General features: G+C 46.9%; 1 protein-coding gene across 1 annotated transcript in view; it reads left to right on the plus strand.

Moving 5' to 3' along the window:
• Nucleotides 1-214: 214 nt before the first annotated feature.
• LOC132812000 (zinc finger protein 850-like) overlaps nt 215-26,770 on the plus strand; it is a 60,816-nt gene continuing 34,260 nt past the window's right edge. The window contains exons 1-5 of the mRNA XM_060822873.1: nt 215-304; nt 2,713-4,072; nt 5,688-5,690; nt 24,778-24,791; nt 25,544-26,402. Coding sequence (XP_060678856.1) covers nt 3,328-4,072; nt 5,688-5,690; nt 24,778-24,791; nt 25,544-26,402 — 1,621 coding nt within the window. The 5' untranslated portion in view covers nt 215-304; nt 2,713-3,327. The remainder of the gene's footprint in view (nt 305-2,712; nt 4,073-5,687; nt 5,691-24,777; nt 24,792-25,543; nt 26,403-26,770) is intronic.

Genomic DNA, 26,770 nt, shown 5'->3' on the forward strand with positions numbered 1-26,770 from the left:
CCAACATCCCCATAGAGCATACTGCGCATGTTTGCCAGTGTCAGCAACGCAGTGCGCATGCTTACCAGTGTCAGCAAAACACTGAGCATGCTCATCGCTGTATGCAAAACTAGCGCGAAACATTCTTTTGATGGACCAATAGGCAACCTTGGAGGACCGGAAGGAGCCTGGTCCTCCTGCCAATCAGAGGCAGCCCATTGTTTGAATGCGGAAGTCGGACTCAAGCTGCAGCTCCTGATCCTCTCTCTGTGAATAAAGATAGAGCTTTACCCAGACTGCACATTCCTTCCTCTGTCCCAGATCTGTGAGTACGGCACTATTTTGCTCCCATTCCATGTCTTTTTTCATTCTGGGGTTCAGTTGTTGACTTGCAGCAACTGAAAGAAAAGAGAGTGAATCCGGAAGGGGACAGACTCTGGAAACGCTGGTCCAGGTCTGTGTCTCAATTTGCAAAATAGACAGGAGGTGGAGAAGTCGACGTTTCAGGTGTAACCCTTCCTCGGGGCTGGGGCTGGGGCTGGCTGGAGAAGCTGCAGATGAAGGGGGTTGGAGTGAAGTGGAGATAGGTCAAGACAGGTAGAGGCTACGACCTGGTTGGTCAATGGGAGGAATGCATGGGGTTGCTGGCAAAGAACAAGGAGGGAGGTTTTTTTTGAAATTGGAAAACTCAACGTTGAGTCCTTCAGGCTGTAGGCTGCAGGCTGCCTGGAAGATGAGGTGTGGTCCCTTCAATTTGCAGTTAGGTTCGTTGTGGCAATGGAGGAGGCCAAAGATGGTCATGTCAGAAAAGGGAATTGTAATGGGTGGTGACTGGGAGGTCTGGTCGGCTCTGTGGACCCAGCTGTGATGCTCAGTGAACCGTTCCCCAAGTTTGCGCTCGCTCTCCCCGATATAGAGAGGACCACAATTGGCAAACACAGGACCACGATATGAAATTACAGCTTTGGCTGTGGCAAAGAAAAACAGAAAGGAGGTGCATTGTTTAAATGGAGATGTATTTGAATGTGGAGAAAGTGAGAACTGCAGATGCTGGAGATCAGGCTCAAACATTGTGGTACTGGAAGAGCACGGTAGGTTAGGCAGCATCTTAGGAGCAGGAGTGTTGACGTTTTGGGCACGAGCCCTTCATCTAGACTGATGTGTGGATGGGCAAAGAGGCCTCAGTGTCCTCCTACTCCAGTCACTGCCAGTTGTCCGACAGATGTAGGAAGCAATCGGCAAGGCAAGCGTTATATTAGCAAGAGGAATTGAGTTCACAAGTGGGATGTCTTCCTGCAGTTAGGGTGTCATTGAGTATATTCAAGGCTGAGTTCATCTGATTTTTGAACAAAGAAGTGGATGTTTGTGGGGGAAGGCGAGAACATGGTTTAAGACCAGTATAGAATGGTTCCAGAGTCATACAGCACAGAAACAGACCCTTTAGTCCAACCTGTCATAGAGATATACAACATGGAAACAGACCCTTTGGTCCAACTCATCCATGGTGGGACCAACAATCTGGTCCACCTGTCAGCACCTGGCCCACATCCCTCAAAATCCTTCCCATTCATATACCCAGCCAGATGCCTTTTAAATATTGCAATTGTACTAACCTCCACCTCCGACAGCTCATTCCAAACATGTACCACCCTCAGTGTGAAAAGGTTGCTCCTCAGATCTCTTTTGTATCTTTCCCCCCTCACCCTAAACCTATGCCCTCTAGTTCTGGACCCACCCCCTCCTGGGAAAAGACCTTGGCTATTTATCCTATTCATGCCCTTCATAATTTTGTAAACCTCTATAAGGTTACTCCTTAGTCTCCAATGCTCCAGGGAAAACAGCCCTAGCCTCCAAATAGAACAAATCCTCCAACCCTGGCAACATCCTTGTAAATTTTTCTGAACCCTTTCAAGTTTCACAACATCTTACTGATAGTAAGGAAACCAGAATTGCACACAATATTCCAAATGTGGCCTAACCAATGTCCTGTACAGCCACAACATAACTTCCCAAATCCTGTACTCAGAGGATTGGGAGAGTTTTCAAAACCTACAAAAGACAACTTGGAAAGAATGGAGGACAAATGAAACCTTTGAGGGTCAGCTTGGAGGCATCAAGGTCTCAGGACAGGGAGTGGGGATGATCCCAGCTATGGGCCACATGCCAGCAAATGGGACTAGATTAATTTAGGATATCTGGTCAGTACAATTGTGTTGGACAGAAGGGTCTGTTTCTGTGCTATGTATCTCTATGACTCTGGCGTTTGCCAGAGTCAGGAGGTTCACTTTCTCTCTACTTTCAATGTTAATGCCTTGACGTCTCATTTTGCTCCCACCTTCCTGGGGTCGTTAACCATTTTGTGCCTGGTCCTACCTCAAGAAGCTGCGTGGCAGGTTCACCCTGAATTGACACTTTCTTTTTGCTTCCCAAAATCAGACCTGCTCACTCTCAGCAGTATCCCAGTGTTGTGAAAGATATTAGCTTTCAGGCGGAGGTATCCAAAGTTCAGAGAGACGGCAGTCTTGATGTTTTTGCTTTTCTGTCCCGTAAGATCCTGAATCAGCACCTTCAGGAGAATTAGTTCGAGCCGAGTGAGAACAGAGGGGGAGAGAGAGTGGGATGGTGCTTTCAATTTTGTGGAATAACAAAAGAAAAGAATATTCCACAGAAAGTAGAATTGCTTGTTCTGAATTTCTACCCTGCACTAATGACCTTTGTAATCTCTTTTTACAGAGCACAGTAGCGCCTCGACATACGAACAAACCCGTTCATGTACAAATCGGTTTACGAACAGGATTGTACGTAAAATTTTGCTTCAAGGTACGAACACAGAAGCTCTCGGGCCCTGCATGATCTCATTCAGTTCGTCTTTGGCCTGTGCGCTGTGAACAGCCGTCCAACCATTCTTACGCTATCCAAACAATGGGAAAAGTTGATTACGTTCGTAAGTCGAGGCGCTACTGTATTTGAAAATCTGAAGACGGAAGTTTCAACATCAACAGATGAAGGGCTTAAGCCCGAAATGTTGACTCTCCTACTTCTCAGATGCAGCCTCACCTGCTGTGCTTTTCCAGCGCCACACTTTTCAATACTGACTCTCCAGTGTCTGCAGTCCTCACTTTGACGTCAATGTCTGACAGTCACTCAATCCATCGGGACTGTAACGGTTTTCATCTATGATTCTGTGAGAAGGAGCAAAGCTTTTTGGTTCCTGTCTAAGTACGTTTTCAGCATCAGTGGGACTGGATGAGAGACCCTACCATTGCAGCACACTGAGTGTGGAGCCTAAAATAACTAAACGGCCTGGAAAGAGGAATTCACAGCAGGGAGTGGCTCCACACTTCGGCCATGGAGAAACCTGACAAATCCCACCTCTTGGAGAAACCATGGAAGTGTGGTGACTGCGGGAAAGGCTTCCGTTTCCCATCTTCCCTGGAGATTCATCGGCGTAGTCACACTGGGCAGAGGCCGTTCACCTGCCCAGTCTGTGGGGAGGCCTTCAGATATTTCTCCTCTCTGCTGAGGCACCAGCGGATCCACACGGGGGAGAGGCCCTTCAGCTGCCCCGAGTGCAGGAAGGCCTTTATCCAGGTCTCTGGACTGCTAAACCACCAGTGTGTCCACACAGGGGAGAGGCCCTTCAGATGCCCCGAGTGCAGGAAGGCCTTCAGCAATTCCTCCTCTCTGCTGAGGCACCAGCGGATCCACACGGGGGAGAGGCCGTACAGCTGCCATGAGTGCGGGAAGGCCTTTACCCAGGTCTCTGGACTGCAAAACCACCAGCGGATCCACACGGGGGAGAGGCCGTACAGCTGCCATGAGTGCGGGAAGGCCTTTACCCAGGTCTCTGGACTGCAAAACCACCAGTGGGTCCACACAGGGGAGAGGCCATTCAGCTGCCCCGAGTGCGGGAAGGGCTTCAGCACTTCCTCCCACCTGCTGAGGCACCAGCAGATCCACACGGGGGAGAGGCCATTCAGCTGCCCCGAGTGCAGGAAGGCCTTCAGGGATTCCTCCGCCCTGCGGAGCCACCAGCGGGTCCACACAGGGGAGAGGCCATTCCCCTGCCCCAAGTGTGGGAAGGCCTTCACCAGCTCCTCCCAACTCCGGAGGCACCAGCGAGTTCACGTACCATCGCAGGGGGATTGAAGGAGTGAAGGCTGAAAGTCCAGTGAATAATGACAATCAGTCCAGCTCCCGGGACTCCCGGGTTTGAATCCCGCTGCAGCAGATGGCGCTATACAGGGTATGGGTTGAAATTGCTGAGTTAGGCAATGCTTCTGTCACGGGATCCATTACTTCTTCATGAAAAGACTCGATTCCTCTGTGGAATTTTACCTGATTATATTATATTGTAGCAACAAAGATGCTATTAACTCTTTATTGTATTTTAGCCTAGCAACAATTAAGTATAACTATGACTACGTGGCAGCTGCTTTTTTATCAGCTACTTATTGTTTTCTCAGCTAATTAGTGTTTAACGCGACCTTGAAACAATGCTGACCGAGGCATAGTTTGAGATTCCAGTTCTTTAAATAAATGATGTAATTGCTTAACTTAGACTGTAAAGGATAAAAAGCAGAGCTAAAACAGACAGAACTCACTCTTGTCTTGAAACACAGACAATGAGTCACCTAACCATCTCGGCTTAACTGCAGATCCTCTGAACCACCAGGCTTGCAGAAAAGACACATTTGTGCAAAATATAGACCGATCGGAAGAAACATACTGACGACTAAGAGCTTGCTGAGATACGCCTGCCTAAAAGATTCTCGGTTGAGACACTGCAATCTAGCCTGAAAAAGCTACAATCTGAACCAACTAGCTGAAACACGCTAGTCTAAGAAGATCCCATTTGGGACACTCAGGTATTAAGCTCTGCTTTTATCCTAGCTATCTTTTAAGAACATTCAAAAAGGCTGTAACGATTGTGATTAACTGAAAACATCCGATTGTGAGTATTCAACTTATTATAGTGATAAATTTCGATTATATTTTACACCACACACTTCGTATTCGCCGAACCTTTATTTGATAAGATATGTTTACCTTTGTGTTGGTATGTTAAGTCTAGAACTTAGCTGAGAAGGCATTAGGATTGACTTAAAGTGAATCCCTCTCACTCCTAGGTGAAAGGATAAACTGAAGGGACCTAGAGACCTGCGATAAACCCAGCCGAGTTTGTAGCTATCAGGACCATACAGTCAATAGGGACCACTGGTAAACTTGACAGGTAACGGCCTCAGGTATATGCCCGAGGTACTGTAGTTTAATCCGGTAGTAACCCATACCTATTGAGGATATCCACCTGAATAACATAACACTTCCTCCGGGTTACGGCTATACCAAGGATCCAATTAGAAAGAGACATCTCGGTGCTGACCAATAGTGAAGACAGTGAGGTTGGGTGGGCGTATAAGCGTGAGTGAGTGTGCTTTATCTTGAGCTGTTTAAAAAGCAGCTACTTTTTCTCTGCCTTTTTGCTGAGGGGGATTTGAAGCTTTAACAAAGTTGGGTCACAATAAAGGTGAAGTGAACTTAACGCCGAGCTCAGACTCTCATTGAAGGCTTTGAACTCCGAGAGGTTTTGGTTTTAAAGCTACTCATTTCTTCAGCCTCCTGCACTAAGCTTCCCATGTCGCTGATCAGTTGGATCAGTGAATGAGCAGCCAGTATCGTGAGAAATTGTAAATGTTTCAGGAGTGCAGAATGTGAGAATTCTATTCGAGAGGGTTCAGTAAAGATTTACCAGGATGTTGCCAAGACTGGAGGGAGGGTTTGAGTTATCAGGAGAAGCTGGGACTTTATTCACTGGAGCACAGGAAATTAAGGGGTGCCATCATTGAGATTGATAAAATCATGGGGAGTGGAGGTAAGGGCTCTTCCTTAGCGTAGGGGAGCTCAAGACTAGGGGGCACATTTCTTTAAAGTGAGAGGAGAGAGATTTAAAAGGAACCTGAGCGGCAAGGTTTTGACAGAAGGCAGTTTTCACGTGGAATGAAGTTGGATGAGGATGTGGTAGATGCAGATGAAGTTCCAAATTTTAAATGACGTTTGGATGAGTACATGAATAGAAAGGTTTAGAGGGACATGGGCCAAACGCAGACAAATGGGATCTTATTGAAGTGGCCTTATTGAAAGCAGTAGAATTCTGAAAGGGGCTTGACAGGATTGATGCAGATAAAATGCTCCTTTGTGGGGTGAGTCATAGAATGTGAACCATGTGGAAGCAGGCCATTCAGCCCATCTATTCCATGCTAGCCCTTCGAAGAGCATCTCGCCCACATCCATCCCATGGCCCATCAACCCTAAATTGCACATCTAGGGTCACTATGGGTAATTTACCACAGCCAATCCACCCTAACCTCTACACCCTATTCTATAAATTAGCTTCTCAAAAATGTCATTTAAATGTAGAGTTTTTCTCTAAGCAAAACGTCAGTCTGACTCAACATTCGGGTGCAGTCAGAATTCACACTTATTGTCAGAAAAGCTGTGCATTTGAATGACATTCTTGAGAAGGTAACAAAAAACAAGTTCTGGGATTGACATGCTAAAGAACAGAAACCCATTCTAAAGGTGAAAGATTTAATCTAAAATTGTTTGATGTGTCACATTTCCATGACACTAGAATCCTTTCGATATAAATTGTGATCATGATCTCATTCTCCACAGCCACCTGATGAACGAGCGGTGCTCCGAAAGCTAGTGCTTCCAAACAAACCAGGATTATAGCCTGGTGTTGTGTGATTTTTAACTTTGTCCATGGGAAACACATGAGTTGTGGGACTGGTAACAGTTCTTATTTTGTGATCTATTCCAAGTGAAATTTCTCCTCTGTGCAGGCACGGGTGAACAGTTTGTTTTTTGTGCTTTGCGCGAGATCGGGCTAGCAGCTTTTAAATCCTTATGTTAAGCAGTCGAAGTAAACTGTCGATCAGCAACTGTATTCCGAGAGTGATACTTCCAGCTCTGGTAATCCTGTTGCATCAGAGAGAGGGAGAGGATGTCACATCTAAAGAGCAGACAGAAAAGTTATTTCACTTGTTGAGTCAGTTCCTCCTTCAAATGAGACTGGATATTGCTTTTAATTGATCATAATTAAATGCTACAATGGAACACCTTAAATTCGAGGAGGTTTGAAAGGGCAAACGAAACAGTTTCTTTGAAAAGAGATATTGTTCCATTTCTAATCTTGGGTGACCCATGAGACATTTTACTGAGAGCGCCATAATCATCTTCCTGCTGGATTTTTTTCAGGGCAAACAATTTCTGGTGAGAGAAATTCTGCATCCTGGGAAGGCGGGGAAATTAACATAAAAACAGGCTGTTAAAAGCATTTTAACTGTGGGTCCAGGAGCTTTCGTGGGAGTAGTGCATTTGCCAAAAACATTTCGACAGAATTCCTCCGAACTGTTGGACTGAAAGTAGTTTCCCCACTGAACGTTAAACAGGCATTGAGAACGTTGCGCATTATAGTGTGTTCCTGATAACCGGAGGAGGATTGAACTTGCCAACGTGAACCACACTTTGCAGAGAGAGGAAATTTCTCCGGATGGAAGAGGTTGATGGAAGTCAACAATTGTCAGATTATTTCATGAAAATAACAGCTGGTATAGGGAACACCTGGAAGAGGGGCGTGTGTAATGAGTACACAGAAACAAACTCTTCAGTCCAGGCCAGCCAGATATCCTAAATTAATCTAGTGACCCATTTGCCAGCATTTGGCCCATATCCCTCTGAATGTTTCCTATTCATGTCCCCATCCAGGTGTATGGTTTTCTTTGGAGAATACTTGGGTGAGAGCCAAGATATGCTATTACTCAGCCTTTCCCCACTGAGCTTGACCTTTCCTTCATGTTAATTGGAGCTGGAGAAGCCTGAAAGCTGAAAAGGATTTCCTGGGGAAAAAAAAACTTTTCCTTTCAGTCGCTACAAGTCAATAATTTATAGAATCCCTGCAGTGTGGGAAGAGGCCTTTCGGACCAACCAGTCCATGCCAACTCTCCGAAGAGCAACCCATTCAGACCCATTCCCCCATGACTCTACACTTACTTCTGAGTAATGCACCTAATCTACACATCCCTGATTACAATGGGGAATTCACCTAACCTGCACATCTTTGGATTGTGGGAGTAAAACCCACGGCCCTTGAGCCCAGCATTAAAAATAAATGGAAAACGGCAGTGGCAAAAGAGAGCGCCATACTCACAGAAGTGGGACAAAGGAGGGAAGTTGCAGTCCGGCGTGAAGGTGAATCTTGGTTCAGAAACTCATGGAGCACCTTCCGCATTCAGACACCATGGGGGGTTCTGATTGGCAGGAGGACCGGTCTTCTTCTGGTCCTCCTTGGCATTCTATTGGTTCGTCAAAAGTAGTTCGCGCGCCTTTTCGGCGGACAGCAAGAAGCATGCGCAGTGATTTGCTGACACCAGTAAATATACGTTATGCCTTACTGACACCGAGGAGCATGCGCAGTATGCTCTGTGGAGATGCCGTTATTACTGATGTTTTTAAGCGTCCAAATGCAAATCGGAAAAAAAAAGGATAGAATCACATTTTTTCCTGTGGCTTAAGATTTTATTCCTTTTGCATTCTGTCTGGCTGTTCCATACATGTACCACCCTCTGTGTGAAAAGACTGCCCCTTAGGTCTCTTTTATATCTTTCCCCCCTCACCCTAAACCACATCATTCCAGATGAAGGGCTTGTGCCCGATAGGTCAACTTTCCTACTCCTTGGATGCTGCCTGACCTGCTGTGCTTTTCCAGCACTGCACTTTTTGACTCTGATCTCCAGCATTAGCAGTCCTCACTTTCTCCACTTCCCAATATATCACCATTTAAACAACACACCTCATTTCTGCTTTTTTTCCACAGCAAAGACTATAACTTCACACTGTGGTACTGCACTTGGCAGGTGTTTGAGGCACAGACCTGGACCAGCTTTTCCAGAGTCTGGCCTCTTTCTGGATTCACTCCCTTTCTTTTCAGTTGCTGCAAGTCAACAATTGGATCCCAGCAAGAAAATAAAAGAAATAGAAAAGGGAGTGAGAGAAGAGAGTGCTGATGGACAGAGGAAGGAAATTACAGTCTTGGATGAATCTCAAACTTCATTCAAAGAGGGAGGAGCAGCAGCAGCTTCAGAAGCTCATGGGTCAAGATTGAAGTTGTGCTGGAAAAGCACAGCTGGTCAGGCAGCATCCGAAGAGCAGGAAAATCGACGTCTCGGATTCAGACAATAGGGCTGCTCTGAATGGTAGGAGGACCAGACTCCCTCCGGTGTTCTAGTGCTCCTCATTGGTCCGGCCGCTAATACTATTCTTCCCATTACAGGGCGACCACAGGTGTACTCAGTACTCCAGAAAAATGGCCTCACCAACATCCTGTACAACCTCAACATAGAACAAAGAAAATTTACAACCCAGCAATAGGCCCTCCAGCCCTCCAAACCTGAGCTGATCCAAATCCCCTGTCTAAACCTATCGCACAATTCCTGAATCTGTATCCATCTGCTCTCCAATGACTCATGCATCTGTCCAGATGCACCTTAAATGAATCTACCGTCCCTGCCTCTACTACCTCTGCTGGCAATGCATTCCAGACACTTATCACCGTCTGAATAATGTACTTTCTGTGTGCATCTCCAACATGATGTCCCAACACCTGTACTCAGCATGTGAACAATGAAGGCAAGTGTGCTGAACACCTTCTTCACCCTGCTGATCAACCAGTGATGTAACTGCCACGAACAATGAACCTGAACACCTCCAGGTCTTTGTTCCACAACACGACTCAGGGCCCTACCATTACCTGTTCAAGTCTTGCCCTCCTTTATTTTAGCAAAATGCAACCCCTCACTGATATCCGTACCCCTCTCATACACACACGCGCTCTCTCAGACATACACATACACTAACCTCTCAACACACAAACCCTCTCGCAGGTTCATACTCCATCACAATCTCACTTTATCAAGCAGGCACACATGCTCTCACACACACTTCCCTAATGAAGGGCATTTCCCCGGAACATCAATCTTCCTGCTCCTTGGATGCTGCCTGACTTGCTGCAGTACCACACACTCAATCCTAAACCTATTACCCTTTAATTCTGGACTGCCCCATCCAAAGGAAAATATCACGTCTATTTACCCTATCCATGCCCTTCATGATGATATAAAAGCATATAAGGTCACTCCTCAGACTCTGGCAAGTTGCGGAAAACAGTTCCAACCTGAACTTCTGTCTCTCCTCACCCGGGTCACCAAGACACAGACCTGAGGTTGTAAAGTCTGCTCCCTCTCTGGATTCACTCCAGTTGCGACAAGTGAGCCTGCTCCATCATTCATTAAGATCATGGCTGATCTATCCATCGTCTCATCTCCTTCTCCCTGCACTGCCACAAGGAACCCCTTAATTCACTTACCAGGCCAAATCCCACCCAACAGTGTCGTGAATATACTTAATGAAGCTGCCACTATTGCTTCCTTGGCCAAGTGTATTCCATAGATTTTGATAAAGGGCTTTTGCCCGAAACATCGATCTTCCTGTGCACTGGATGCTGCCTGACCTGCTGTGCTTTTCCAGCACCACTCTAATCTAGATTATTCCATAGATTCACGACCCTCTGGGAAAAGCAGTTCCTCATCTCTGTCTGAAAGCTACTCCCTCTAACCTGGAGGCCTAGTGTCACCCACTAGCAGAAATGACCGGACAAGGTAGGACTTCATCCCCACAGTGCAATGACATTGGGAATATGTTTCCATTGGTAGGAGAGACGAGGACCAGAGGACACAGCTTTAAGAATAAAGGGAAAACCTTTAGGAACAGAGATAAGTGATGTCTCCTTTTCTGCTGACAGCGAGGAGCATGGACAATGTATTGGTGACATGAGCGAGCAGGTGTGCTGTTGTTCACACCGAGGAGCAGTCGCAATGTGCTCTGTGGCGATGCTGGTGTTGTTGACAGATGTTAAGTGTTCAAATGCCAAGAGGAGAAATAAAGGGTAGAGCCACAGTTTTTTTTTCCCCTATGAGGCTCAACATTTTACAGCTGGCTGCTCAACTTTTTCTAAAATGTCTTTTCCCCAGAGTAGGGGTGAGGTTCACAACTAGAGGGCATAGATTTTGGGTGAGAGCAGAAGGATAGAAAAGGTACCGCAGGGGCAACTTTTCCATGCAGAGCGTGGTGCATGTATGAAATGAGCTGCGAGAGGAAGCAGTGGGGGCTGGTATAACTACAACATTTAAAAGGCATCTGGATAGGTATATGAATATAAAGGGTTCAGAGGGATATGAGCCAAGTGCTGGCAAATGGGACTACATTAATTTAGGATATCTGGTTGGCATGGACAGGTTGCACCAAATGAATGTGTTCCCATTCTGTACAACTGTGAGACTCTAAATAATAAAAAAGTATATATTTTCAAAAACCAAACTATATCCATGTTAACAAGGCTTAGTTCACCACATACTTTACTAACCATTCTCAACAGGTCCTGCCCCTTCAATGACTGAGGAACATATACATGCTGGTGCATAGTATCCTTCACTAGTATTTACACACTACCCTCAGCAATTGCACAAGTAACAGCAAAGAGTAAACAGCACAAGGATTAAACACACAGTGAGGGGTAAACAGCACAAGGATTAAACACACAGTGAGGGGCAAACAGCACAAGGATTAAACACACAGTGAGGGGTAAACAGCACAAGCGCCAGTAAAAGCAGATGGAAAGTGAGTGTAAAATACCGGTGTCTGCCCCGGGCCGCACGGAGCCATTTTCCTAACGGCCGCCCTCCCGCCGCTTCCTCGCTCGAGCGACTTCTCCTCCCAACCGCCTTCGCCCCCGCGTGACGTCTGCACGGGGGGATGGGCGGGGCCGGGGGAGCCTCACCGTCACCAAGCAACAGCCACCTCGCGCTACAACTGCTCATTCACAAAAACAAACTCTCCTGTCTCGCTCTGCAGCTGCAGGGGGGGACACTGCCACGTTTCGAGGAGCCCTGTCTACATTGGGAAAGCTCACCGCTCCATTTAAACACATATTCCGACATCTAACGGAACGGCCTCATATCTAAAGGGGGAAATCTGCATTTTAAAGGGACATGGACATTTTAACGGGTATTTCCGCAAATACAGAGATGTAAATGAACGAGATTACATTTCAAAGGGATGTGGGCACATTCAAAGGGATATCTTAATATGTAAAGTGACGCAGTTATATCTAAATGAATCTACATTTCGAAGAGACGTTGCCCTGTTTATAAGTTGAGACAATAGGTGTGAATACTGTCTGTGCCCCAATGTTCAGTCAGACTGACATTTTTCTCAGAAAAGCTCTGCACTTAAATTACATTCTTGAGAAGGTAATTTATAGATTAGAGTGTAGGTTAGGGAGAATTGGCCGTGCTAAGTTACCCATAGTGACCAGGGATGTACAGGTTAGGGTGGATTGGCCATGGGAAATACGGAGTAAGGGGTTGGGTATGGGTGGGATACTGTTCAGAGGGCCAGAGTGAAATAGATGGGCTGAATGGCCCACTTCCACATTGTCGGGATTCTATGACCCTCCCCACAAAGGGGCATTTTATCTGCATCTATCTTGTCAAGGCCCTTTCAGAATTCTACTGGTTTCAATAGAGGTATGCAGCCCAGAAACAGACACTTCGGTCCAATTCGTCCATGCCGACCAGGATTCCAAACTAAACCAGTCCCACTTGCCTCCATTTGGCTCATATCCCTCTTAACCTTTCTATTCATGTACCCATCCAAATGCTGTTTCAATGTTGTAACTGGCCCTGCATCTACCACATCCTCAGCAAGTTCATTCCACATATAAATCACCCTCTTTCAAAATGTTGCCCCTCCGCTTCCTTTTAAATCTCTCTCCTCACATTTAAAAAAATGCCCCCCGAGTTTTGAGTTCCCCTACGCTAAGCAAGAGCCATTTTCTATTCACCTTACCTCCACTTCTCATGATTTTATCAATCTCAATGAGGTCAACCCCCCCCCCTCCCCACCAACCACCTTTGTGCTCCAGTGAATAAAGTCCCAGCCTCTCCTTATAACTCAAACCCTCCAGTCCTTACAACATCCTGTTAAATCTTTATTAAACCCTCTCTAATAGTATTCTTCCAATTACAGGGCCACCAGAACTGTACTCAGTACTCTGAAAGTGGCCTCACCAACATCCTGGGGTAAAAAGTGAGGTCTGCAGATGCTGGAGATCACAGTTGAAAATGTGTTGCTGGTTAAAGCACAGCAGGTTAGGCAGCATCCAAGGAATAGGAAATTTGACATTTCCGGCATAAGCCCTTCATCAGGAATGAGGAGAGGGTGCCAGGCAGACTAAGATAAAAGGTAGGGAGGAGGGACTTGGGGGAGGGGCAATGGAAATGTGATAGGTGGAAGGAGGTCAAGGTGAGGGTGATAGGCCGGAGTGGGGTGGGGGCGGAGAGGTTAGGAAGGTCAAATTCACCTGGACTGTCTCAGACTCCTCCCTCCCCTTCCTAGACCTTTCCATTTCTATCACAGGCGACCGACTCAACACAGACATCTACTATAAACCGACTGACTCCCACAGCTATCTGGACTACACCTCCTCCCACCCTGCCCCCTGTAAAAACTCCATCCCATATTCCCAATTCCTTCGTCTCCGCCGCATCTGCTCCCAGGAGGACCAGTTCCAACACCGCACAGCCCAGATGGCCTCCTTCTTCAAGGACCGCAGATTCCCCCCAAACGTGATCGACGATGCCCTCCACCGCATCTCCTCCACTTCCTGCTCCTCCGCCCTTGAGCCCCGCTCCTCCAACTGCCACCAAGACAGAACCCCACTGGTTCTCACCTACCACCCCACCAACCTCCGTATACAGCGTATCATCCGCCGTCATTTCCGCCACCTCCAAACGGACCCCACCACCAGGGATATATTTCCCTCCCCTCTCCTATCAGCGTTCCGCAAGGACCACTCCCTTCGTGACTCCCTCGTCAGGTCCACACCCCCCACCAACCCAACCTCCACTCCCGGCACCTTCCCCTGCAACTGCAGGAAATGTAAAACTTGCGCCCACACCTCCTCCCTCACTTCCCTCCAAGGCCCCAAGGGATCCTTCCATATCCGCCACAAGTTCACCTGTACCTCCACACACATCATCTATTGCATCCGCTGCACCCGATGTGGCCTCCTCTACATTGGGGAGACGGGCCGCTTACTTGCGGAACGCTTCAGAGAACACCTCAGGGACGCCCGGACCAACCAACCCAACCACCCCATGGCTCAACACTTTAACTCTCCCTCCCACTCCACCGAGGACATGCAGGTCCTTGGACTCCTCCACCGGCAGAACACAACTACACGACGGCTGGAGGAGGAGCGCCTCATCTTCCGCCTGGGAACCCTCCAACCACAAGGTATGAATTCAGATTTCTCCAGTTTCCTCATTTCCCCTCCCCCCACCGTGTCTCAGTCGGTTCCCTCAACTCAGCACCGCCCTCCTAACCTGCAATCCTCTTCCTGACCTCTCCGCCCCCACCCCACTCCGGCCTATCACCCTCACCTTGACCTCCTTCCACCTATCACATCTCCATCGCCCCTCCCCCAAGTCCCTCCTCCCTACCTTTTATCTTAGTCTGCCTGGCACTCTCTCCTCATTCCTGATGAAGGGCTCTGGCCCGAAACGTCGAATTTCCTATTCCTTGGATGCTGCCTAACCTGCTGTGCTTTAACCAGCAACACATTTTCAACTCACCAACATCCTGTACAACCTCAACATAATGTCCCAACCCCTCTCCTCAATGGTGTGAACAATGAAGGCAATGTTGCGAGATGCCTTCTTAATCACCCTGTCTACCAGTGATGCAACTTCCATAGAACTAAGTACCTGAACATCACCACCCCCCACCCCCTCACCATGTCTGTCTGTTCTATAAGTGACTCATGGCCCAACCATTATCTGCACAACCCCCTGCTTTTATTAAGCCTCTCCCTCATACCCCTCAGTCAGACACACACTCCTCAACACTCTCTCACACTCTCAGCCTCATACTCCATCTCACACACATACTTTCCCAAGCGTGCACACACACAAACTCACATGCACACACTCTCACATGCACACACACACTACTCTTCGGGGTGAAATTGTATTGGCAGAATTATACTGCAGATACATTCAATTTTGTTCAAAAAGCACACAATCTGCAGGCAGTCAATCCATGTAATATTTTACAAATTCCAACTTTGGAAACAGAACCAGTCTGATTCAAGATTGGAATACTGACACTCAAATGTCACACCTTTAATGCATTGTCTGAGCGGAGATGTCTGTTTTTTTATATAAAACCTTATGTCATCTCAAGAACATTGTTACATATTAATGAACCAAAGCCTGCAACCATTCTAAGGGATGAAGACTATCTAAGTTTGTTCAATATATTCTATCAGTTGCATGACACTGATCTTTTGACATAAGTTCTGTGTCTTATGATGCTGTTCCATGAGGCTTATGTATTGATGAGGCAAGATGGTACAGATTAGGCGATAGAGAATTACAGATCAGCTAGGAAGGATTGAAAGAGAGAGTTAAGAAGAGCAAAGAGAGGACATGAGCTGTCTTTAGCAAATAGAATAAAGGAGAACCCTAAAGCTTTCTATAGGTATGTGAGGAATAAAAGGATGATTAGGGTAGGAATAGGGCCAATCAAAGACAGAAGCGGGAAGTGGAGTGTGGACCCTGTAGAGATCGGAGAGGTGCTAAATGAACATTTCTTATCGGTGTTCACTCAGGAAAAGAATAAGGTACGAGATATTAGACTCGAAAAGCTCGAGGTTAGTTACACCCAGGTCTTATCAATTCGAGAAGGAGTGAAAGTAGACAAGTAGACAACCTTTCACAATAAAGATTACCTGAACTTCACGCCGAGCTCAGACTCTCATTGAGAGCTTTGAACTCAACAGGTTTTTGTTTTAAAACTGCTAATTTCTTACAGGAGAAAGTGAGAACTGCAGATGCTGAAGATCAGAGACAAGATTAGTGTGGTGCTGGCAAAGCACAGCAGGTCAGGCAACGTTGATTTTCCTGCTCCTCAGATGCTGCCTGACCTGTTGTGCTCATTTCTGACAGCCTCCTGTACTATGTTTCCAATGTTGTGTATCAGTTGCAGCAGTGAATGAGTAACCAGTATTGTTAGAAATTGTAAATTTTTCAAGAGTGCAGGTACTACACCATGTCTTCGGCATTGTACAGTTTCCTGGCAGTACTGGGAGGTGTGGGCTGTGTCCACTGGAAACGATGTGGAGGTGCCGGTGTTGGACTGGGTAATAAATTTAAAAATCACACAACACCAGCTAAGCGTCCAACAGGTTTATTTGTAAGCATGAGCTTTCAGAGCGCTGCTCCTTCATCAGGTAGCTGTGGAGCAGGGTCATTCGACACAGAATTTATAGCAAAAGATCACAGTGTCATGCAACAGATAGGATATATTGAACAAATCTAGATTGCAGATTAATCTTTCATCTTTTACCATGGGTTTCAGGTTTCAGTTCATTAATATGTAAACCCTAGAACTACTTTTAATTCACCCTCTCGAGATAATTTAAGGTTTTATAAAAATAGATGACATCTCAGCTCAGATACTGCACAAAAGTGTCTGTGTCCGAATCTTGAATCAGACTGGTTCTATTAATCAAAGTAGGAATTTATAAAATATTACATGGATTGACGGCCTGCAGTTTGTTTGCTTTTTGAGCAAAATTGAATATTTATATCTGCAAATATAATTCTGCAAATGCAAATTCACCCCATTGACTGATGTGTGATTGTATCTGCACGAGTGTGTGTGTGTGCGCATGTGCGAGTTTGTGCATGCATGCTAATAAAGTGTGTGTGAGCTGGAGTATAAGCCTGTGAGATGGTGTGGGTGTTAGGGTGTGTGTGTCTGAGAGAGTGACAGGTAAAGGCAAAGGGTTGCATTTTGCTAAATCAAGGAAGGGCAGAACTTGTACAGTTAATGGTAGGGCCCTGCATCGTGTTGTAGAACAGATTCATGGGGCTGCCTGGAGGGGTTCTGGTACATAAAGTTTAAAATCTCTCACACCAGGTTATTGTCCAACTGGTTTATTTGCAAGCACAAGCTTTCGGAGCGCTGCTCCTTCATGGGGTGTTTGTGGAGCAGGGTCATAAGACACAACCACCAGATGAAGGAGCAGCGCTCCAAAAGCTAATGCTTGTAAATGAGCCTGTTGGAGTATCACCTGGTGTGGTGTGAATTTTAACTTCGTACACCCCAGTCCAACACCGGCATCTCCAAATCGGGGACATAGCTCTTTGAAAGTTGCCTCATTGCTGGACAGGGTGGTGAAGGAGGCGTTTAGCACACTTGCCTTCATTGTTCACACCGTTCAGTGTAGGAATTGGGACATCACGTTGAGGTTGTACAGGATATTGGTGAGACCATGTGTAGAGTACTGAGTACACTTCTGGTCACCCTATCGACGACCACAAGTTGATGGTTGACCTTATTTCGATTTATAAAGTCATGGGGCGTGTAGGAAAGGTAAATATCACAAGGGGAAAAAATTATGCATCTCCCGTTTTTTTTTACTTCACTTGGCATTTGGACACTTCAATTCTATCAGTAACAGCCTCATCGCCAGAGAGCAAACTGTGGGCTGGAGGACTGGAAGGTGACTGGTCCTCCTGCCAATCAGAGCCTTCCTATTGTCTGAATCCAGAAGCTGGAACACGAGTTTCGGAAGTTGCTGCTCTCTCTCTGAATAAAGATTGAGTTTGTTCCAGACTCCCCTCTTATTTCTGCTAATCTAATCGGTGTCCCACATCTGTCTGGGGCATGCAAACCCCTCACCGATAGCTGGGTCTTATTACTTTTGCTGACGCAACACAGGGTCTTATTTGGTTACCTTGTTCATACTAACTCCCTATATGCGTGACCATTGCTACGGTCATGTTAATCCATCTGCTTCGACCAGTCGACCACCTCCTTTAATTAGTTATTTCTTGGAATGTACCCTCACGATTCTGCCTTGCGATTTTTGCAGAAGCAAGATGCAGCTACTTGTAACTGCTTGCAAGCAAATCTAGCTTAACATATCCCCCCCAGCACAGACCAGTTGGGCCGGAAGGTCTGTTTCTGTGCTGTAATCCTGGAATTGTCTCTGGTGAATGCAGAAGTCTGGTTGGACTTTCAGAGCAGCTTTCCAAGATGGGTTGCCCTTACTGGGAGCAAAAGAAGTTACAATGAAGTCTTTTGTTTGTGAGACAGCAACCGAGTGAGTGAGTACATCTGGGAGTTTGGTGGAAAGTGGGAATTCATTGCACTGTGGGGATGAAGCCCTATCCTACCCTACCCTACCCTACCCTACCCAACCCAGTCATTTCTGCTGGTGGATTCGACCAGGCCTCAGGACAGAGATGAGGAGGAACTGCTTTTCCCAGAGAGTAGTCAATCTATGGAATTCTCTGCCCAAGGAAGCAGTAGAGGCATCTTCATTAAGAATATTCAAAACACAGTTGGATGGGTATTTGCATGGTGTGAGAATTAAGGGTAACTGGGACAATGCAGGGAGGAGGATCTCAGACGATGGGTATATCGGCCACGATCATAATGAACGGTGGAGCAGGTTCGATGGGCCAAATGGCCAATTCCTACTTTTACTATGAAACTATAACCCTGCCTTTCCCATGGCAAACCAACCTAACCTGCACATCCCTGCGCACAATGGGCAATTTAGCATGGCCAATCCAAATCAAGGCCAGTGAGCAATGTCATGATGTAGGAAATGAACATCAGAGAACGATAGAAAGGGACAAGGTGAATAAATGTACCAGCAATCAAAACCGGATTCTGAAGATCACAAAACTTGAAACTTAAAACGATGTTTCTGAAAGTGTGCTGCATTGTAACAAAATTGACTGCACACATTGAAGAGAATAATTATGATCTGAGACTCCTTACAGAGGCCTGGCTTCAGGATGACAAGGATTGCATCCTGAATATCAAGGTGATAGTCAAATGGGAAGCGAGGTGAAGGTAGAGGCTTGGCGCTGCTCATCAAAGCACTGATCACAGGGAAGTCTAGTGTTAGCTTGGATTCAGGTCCTGATTTCTCTGTCCTCTGATGTCCCTGTACCCACAGAGTAAGATATTGGTCTGTTCTGCTCTGCTGGATTTCTGCTGAAGCTTTGACCCCCCACCCCTACACCTTCTGGAACAATAAAACATTCAGTCAATCAAGACCCAACCCACAATCTCCCAGCCTGTCAACCATCCAGACACACAGTGTAGACCTCGCTGGGATTTATGATTTATAACAGCTATGATTTATAACAATATTTACACCAGCAGATTTAAAGCATCTGTTATCGAGATATACAGCACGAAATAGACTTTACTCTGTCTCATTCACACACATAAACACGTACATCCATGGGGGTGAATTTATATTTGCAGAATTATATTTGCAGATACATTCTATTTTTCCCAAAAAATGCACAATATACAGACAGTCGATCCATGAAATATTTTGTAAATTTCAGTTTGGAAATAGAACCAGTCTGACTCAAGATTGCGATACAGACAGACCCTGATTTCACACCTTTAATGCACGGTCAGAGCTGAGATGTCACCTTTTCTTATAAAACTTTGAGTTATCTCAAGAAAATGTCTTTCAGGAATTTCTGGGATTTACAAATGAATGATACGAGCAGCCCATACTAAAAGATGAAAGACTTAACAATCCAGGGTTTTTCAATATATCATTTCAGTGCACTGTAATGTCTTTCCATCCATTCTGTGCCTTATGATTTTATTTTCCACGATCACCTGATGAAGGAGCCACGCTCCAAGTGCTAGTCATAGAGATGTACTGCTCGGAAACAAACCCTTCGGTCCAACCCATCCATGCTGACCAGATATCCCAACCCAATCTAATCCCACCTGCCAGCACTCGGCCCATATGCCTCCAAACCCTTCCTATTCATATACCCATCCAAATGCCTCTTAAATGTTGCAATTGTACCCACCTCCACCACTTCCTCTGGCAGCTCATTCCATACATGCACAACCCTCTGCATGAAAAGCTGTCCCTTAGGTCCCTTTTAAATCTTTCCCTTCTCACCTTAAACCTATGCCTTCTAGTTTTCAACTCCCCCACCTTGGGGGAAAAAGACCTAAGCTATTTGCCCTATATATGCCCCTCATGATTTTATAAACCTCGCTAAGGTCACCCCTCAGACTCTGATGCTCCAGAGTAAAATAAATGCCCCAGCCCCTCTCTCAGTCTGTGTAACTGGTTAAAGCTCCTTCCCATAGTCAGCTCCCTGGGACACATACACTCATTCTGTGTAACCAGTTAAAGCTCAGTTCACTGGTGTGTTCCTCTCTGAGTGTTTCTCTGCTCACACTGATGTCCAGTACTTTTGAAGCAGGTGAAATGGATTTCTCTTTCCAGACTCAACCCCCCAATGATATTGAGTGACCAGATCTTGGTATGGAATTTCTTCCAAGATTTCTGTCCGCAGATCCTCCCCTTCTGATACTCTGTTAGCAAAGTTGAAACAAGTCATCACTGTCTGTACCGAATAGAAATTCTGATTATAATGTATGTGTCTGTGTGTTTAAAGTGCTAACCCAGTAACATACAACCAGTATTATTGATTTAAAATGCACAGGAGACGTGAGGAAGGAGGTGTCAGGACCTGGCACACTCTGAACCCTAACAGGGTGTTCCAAGTGGTAGTGAAAACATTTCAAAATGAAGTGGATTGCCACAGAGCAGTACAGCACAGAAACAGTCCATCTCGTCCCTGCTGACTAGATATCCGAAATTAATCTATCCTATTTACCAGCACTCGGCCCATACCCCTCTAAACCCTACCCTTTCACGTCCCCATCCGGCTGTCTTTTAAATGTTGTATTTGAATCAGCCTCCACCACTTCCTCTCGCAGCTCATTGCACACACGCACCACCCTCTATGTGAAAAAGTACAAATCTATGCCTTCCTCATCCCCCGTTTTACCTGTACTGATACCTTCGAGGATCTCTGAACTAGGACAGTTAGTTCCCCTTGTTTCTCAGCACTCTGTAGTATTTGTTCTGTACTTCCTTCCCTTATTAAATTTCCCAAAATGCCTGGAGATTAAATTCCATAGTTCTGCCCCATTTACTACTGATAGATATCAGAGTGTAGCTGGAGACCATCCTCCTCCCTAGGATCAATACAACCTTTCCAGCATTTACTCCTGGACAGAGGAGGCAGTGTTTTCTCCAGCTGAGCAGTGTGTTTGTTAGCTTATCAGCATGTCCAACTATATTAATCAAAAGTACCTCACACTAGCTACACAATAAACCAGTGATTTTAGTTCCCATTATCTCTTTAGTTGTGCCCTTATAGTTTTTCCTACATTCTACTTAATGTTATTCTAATGTCACAGTTCAAGATTTAGTGTCAGCTTTTGCAACAATGGTCTTGCATTCCAGACCCTACTTAATATTTTCCTAATGTCATGATTAGATATTTATTATCAATAGTCTCAAGCAGGCTGACTCTACTCATTGATAATTAGATATTTAATGTCATGTCCCAAATATTTATTGTCCCCGTCCTGTCAATCATATTTAGCAGATGAGGCTAACTTTACTGACTGTTATCTCATCTTGCCATAGTGACCTTTCAGCCTCAACCTTACTCTGCTAATTGGTGTAAGAGCTTTCCACTATCCTTTGCAACAAATTGACAGTAGTCTCCATGCTCTAACCCTTCCCATGCTTTCATGCTCTTTATTTTCCATACTATCTAAAAATAGACTCAGAGTTGTAGAGCACAGAAACAAACCCTTCAGTCCACACTGACCAGATCTCCTGAGTTAATCTAGTGACCCATTTGGCAGCATGTCGCCCCTTACCCCTCTGAATCTTTCCTATCCATATCCCCATCCAGATGCATTTTAAATACTGTAATTGTACCAGCCTCTACCACTTCCTCTGGCAGCTCATTCCATACACATACCACCCTCTGTGCGAAAGGATTGCCCCTTCGGACCCTCAGAAATCTTTCCCCTCTCACCCTAAACCTATGCCCTCCAGTTCTGGTCTCGGTGCCTTGCCCCCACAACAAGGGGAAAAGACATACAAAAGTTGAGCAGCCAGACAAAATGCAAAAGGAATAAAATATCGAGCCAAAGGCAAAACAAATTGTGGCTCTATCTTTTCACCCCGTTGGCATTTGGACACTTAAAATCTGTCAGGAACACCAACATCCCCAGAGAGCATACTGCGCATGTTTGCTGGTGTCAGCAACGCAGTGCGCATGCTGGCCAGTGTCAGCAAAACACTGAGCATGCTCATCGCTGTACGCAAAATAGGGGCGAGACCTTCTTTTAATTGACCATTAGGCAACATTGGAGGACCGGAAGGAGACTGGTCCTCCTGCCAATCAGAGGCAGCCCATTGTCTGAATGCGGAAGTTGGACTCTGAACTTCTCAAGCTGCAGCTCCTGATCCTCTCTCTCTGAATAAAGATAGAGCTTTACCCAGACTGCACATTCCTTCCTCTGTCCCAGATCTGTGAGTACGGCACTCTCTTATCTCGCCCCCTTTTCCATTTCTTTTTCATTCTGTAGTTCAATTGTTGACTTGCAGCAACTGAAAGGAAAGAGTGAATTCGGCAGGGACAGACTCCGGAAACGTTGATCCAGGTCTGTATCTCAATTGGCAAAATAGTTAGGCAGGAGGCATCAGATGGTGGAGAGGTCGACGAATCGGTTTAACCCTTCTTCAGGGCTGGGGCTGGGTGCAGAAGCTGCAGAGAAAAGGGGGTGGGGATGAAGTGGGAAAAGGTCAAGACAGTTAGAGGGTACGACCTGGTTGGTCAATCGGAGGAATGAATCTTGTTGGTGGCAGGGAGGAGGGCGGGGATGGGAATGGAGTCAGGGAATGGAGAGGGAGGATTTTTGATATTGGAAAACTCAACGTTGAGTCCTTCGGGCTGCAGGCTGCCCGGAAGATGAGGTGTTGTCCCTCCAATTTGCGGTTAGATTCGTTGTGGCAATGGAGGAGGCCAAAGATGGTCATGTCAGAAAGGGGGTGGGAAGGAAATTGGAATGGGTGGTTACTGAGAGGTCTGGCCGCCCTCTGCGGGCACAGCTGTGATACTCGGCGAATCGTTCCCCAAGTTTGCACTCGCTCTCCGATACAGAGAAGACCATAATTGGTAAACACATGGCAAATGCAGTACCACAATATGAAGTTATCGCCTTGGCTGTGGAAAACAAACGCAGAAAGGAAGTGCATTGTTTAAATGTAGATGTAGATCAGGGTCAAACATTGTGGTACTGGAAGAGCACGGTAGGTTAGGCAGCATCCGAGGAGCAGGAGAGTTAACGTTTTGGACATGAGCCCTTTATCAGGAATGATGTGTGGATGGACAAAGAGGCCTCAGCGTCCTTCAACACCAGTCACTGTCATTTGTCAGACAGGTGTAGCAAGCAATCAGCAAGGCAAGTGGTATATTAGCAAGAGGAGAAAGTGAGGACTGCAGATGCTGGAGATCAGAGCTGAAAATGTGTTGCTGGAAAAGCGCAGCAGGTCAGGCAGCATCCAAGGAGCAGGAGAATCCATGTTTCGGGCATGAGCCCTTCTTCAGGAATGAGGAAAGTGTGCCAAGCAGGCTAAGATAAAAGGAAGGGAGGGGGGACTTGGGGGAGGGGCGTTGGAAATGCGATAGGTGGAAGGATGTTAAGGTGAAGGTGATAGGCCGGAGTGGGAGCGGGGGTGGGGGTGGAGAGGTCAGGAAGAAGATTGCAGGTTGGGCAGGTGGTGCTGAGTTCGAGGGTTGGGACTGAGACAAGGTGGGGGGAGGGAAAATGAGAAAACTGGGGCTCAAGGGCGGAGGAGCGGGAAGTGGTCCAACTAGTCATGGAGATGTACAGCTTAGAAACAGACCCTTCGGTTCAACCCGTTCATGCCAACCAGATATCCCAACCCAATCTCATCCCAACTGCCAGCATTTGGCCCATATCCCTTCAAACCCTTCCTATTCATACACCTGTCCAGATGTCTTTTAAATGTTGCAATTGTACTGGCCTCCACCATTTCCTCTGGCAGCTCATTCCATGCACGTAATACCCTCTGTGTGAAAAGGTTTCACCTCAGATCTCATTTGTATTTTTTCCCCTCACCCTAAACATATGCCCTCTGGTTCTGGACTCTTTTTCCCCCTGACCCCCTCCCCTGGATAAGGCTTTGTCTATTTATCCTATCCATGCCCTTCATGATTTTATAGGTTACTCCTTAGCCTCCAACGCTGAGGGGAAACAGAGGATTGGGGAAGTTTTCAAAACCTACAAAAGACAACTGGGAAAGAATCGAGGACAAACCGAACCTTTGTGGGTCAGCTTGGAGGCTCAAGGTCTCAGGACAGGGGGTGGGGATGACCCCAGCTATGGACCACATGCCAGAAAATGGGACTAGATTGATTGAGGATATCTGGTCAGTACAGGCGTGTTGGACAGAAGGGTCTGTTTCTGTGCTGTACATCTCTATGACTCTGGCTTTCCACTAACTTTTGCCACGTCAATAGGTTCACTTTCTCTCTAATGTCGGTGTTAATGCCTTGACGTCTCATTTTGCTCCCACCTTCCTGGGGACATTAACCATCTTGTGTCTGGTTGTTCCTCAAGAAGCTGTGAGGCAGGTTCACCCTGAATTGACACACTTTCTTTTGCTTCCCAAAATCAGACCTGCTCACTCTCAGCAGGATCCCAGTGTTGGGAAAGATATTAGCTTTCAGGTGGAGATATTCAAAATTCAGAGAGATATCAGTCTTGATGTTTTTGCTTTTTCTGTCCCTGTAAGATCCTGAATCAGCACCTTCAGGGGAATTAGTTAGATCAGAGTGAGAACAGAGGGGGAGAGAGAGTGGGATGGTGCTTTCAATTATGTGGAAAAACAAAAGAAAAGAATGTTTTGCAAAAAGTAGAATTCCTTGTTCAGAATTTCTACCCTGCACTGACAGTGATGACTTTTGTAATCTATTCTGACAGGATTTTTGAAGATTTGAAGAGGGAAGTTTTAAAATCAAGAGACGAAGGGCTTATAACCGAAACATTGACCCTCCTGCTCCTAGGATGCTGCCTGACTCCCCTGTGATTTTCCAGTGCCACATTTTTCGACTGACTCTCCAGCATCTCCGGTCCTCACTTTGATGTCAATGTCTGACAGTCACTCAATCCACTGTGGCCAGCAAAGATTTTCGTCCGTGATTTCTCTGAGCGGGACCAAAGCTTTTTGGTTCCTGTCTGAGTATGTTTTCAGCATCAGTGGGACTGGACGAGAGACCCCACTGTTGCAGCGCACTGTGCGTGGAGCCTGAAACCGTTATACAGCCTGGGAAGGGGATTTCACGGCAGGGAGGGGCTCTACACGTGTTTGTGAGCAGCTGAAGCTGTGGCCATGGAGAAACCCGAGGAATCCCGCCCTCTGGAGAAACCGTGGAACTGTGGTGACTGTGGGAAAGGCTTCCGTTTCCTGTCTGCCCTGGAGACTCATCGGCGCAGTCACACCGGGGAGAGGCCATTCCCCTGCATCGACTGCGGGAAGGCCTTCAGACATTCCTCCCACCTGCTGACCCACCAGCAGGACCACACGGGGGAAAGACCCTTCAGCTGCCCCGAGTGCGGGAAGGCCTTCGTGTTTTTCTCCGCCCTGTTGGCCCACCAGCGGGTCCACACAGGAGAGAGGCCGTTCAACTGCCCAGAGTGCGGGAAGGCCTTCAGGTATTCCTCCACTCTACTGAGCCACCGGCGTGTCCACACCGGGGAAAGGCCCTTCAGCTGCCCCGAGTGTGGGAAGGCCTTCAGCGATTCCTCCACCCTGCGGAGCCACCGGCGCGTCCACACAGGGCAGAGGCCCTTCAGCTGCCCTGAGTGCGGGAAGGCCTTTACCCACGTCTCCTCCCTGATGAGGCACCAGCAGATCCATACAGGAGAAAGGCCCTTCAGCTGCCCCGAGTGTGGGAAGGCCTTTACCCAGGCCTCCACCCTGCTGACCCACCAGCGGGTCCACACAGGGGAGAAGCCCTACAGCTGCCCCAAGTGTGGGAAGGCCTTCAGCAATTCCTCCACCCTGCTGACCCACCAGCGGGTCCACACGGGGGAGAGGCCGTTCACCTGCTCTCAGTGTGGGAAGGGTTTCACCTGTTCCTCCAACCTGCGGAGCCACCAGCGGGTCCACACGGGGGAGAGGCCCTACACCTGCCCTGAGTGTGGGAAGGCCTTCAGCACATCCTCCACCCTGCTGAGGCACCAGCGGATCCACACCGGGGAGAGGCCGTTCATCTGCTGTCAGTGTGGGAAGGGCTTCACCTACTCCTTCCACCTGCGGAAGCACCAACGAGTTCACATGCCATCGCAGGGGGATTGAAGGAGTGACGGCCGAGTCCCATTATCGATTGGAATATCAACCCGGTTCCGGGGACTCCCGGGTTCGAATCCCGCCACGACAGATGGCAGAATTGGTATTCGGTCAGAAATGTGGAGTTCGCAATCTAACGATGAGACCGTTTCAGGTGGAGATATTCAAAATTCAGAGAGATATCAGTCTTGATGTTTTTGCTTTTTCTGTCCCTGTAAGATCCTGAATCAGCACCTTCAGGGGAATTAGTTAGATCAGAGTGAGAACAGAGGGGGAGAGAGAGTGGGATGGTGCTTTCAATTATGTGGAAAAACAAAAGAAAAGAATGTTTTGCAAAAGTAGAATTCCTTGTTCAGG

This window comes from Hemiscyllium ocellatum, unplaced genomic scaffold, assembly GCF_020745735.1.
Source record: "Hemiscyllium ocellatum isolate sHemOce1 unplaced genomic scaffold, sHemOce1.pat.X.cur. scaffold_2502_pat_ctg1, whole genome shotgun sequence".
NCBI classification, from domain to species: domain Eukaryota; kingdom Metazoa; phylum Chordata; class Chondrichthyes; order Orectolobiformes; family Hemiscylliidae; genus Hemiscyllium; species Hemiscyllium ocellatum.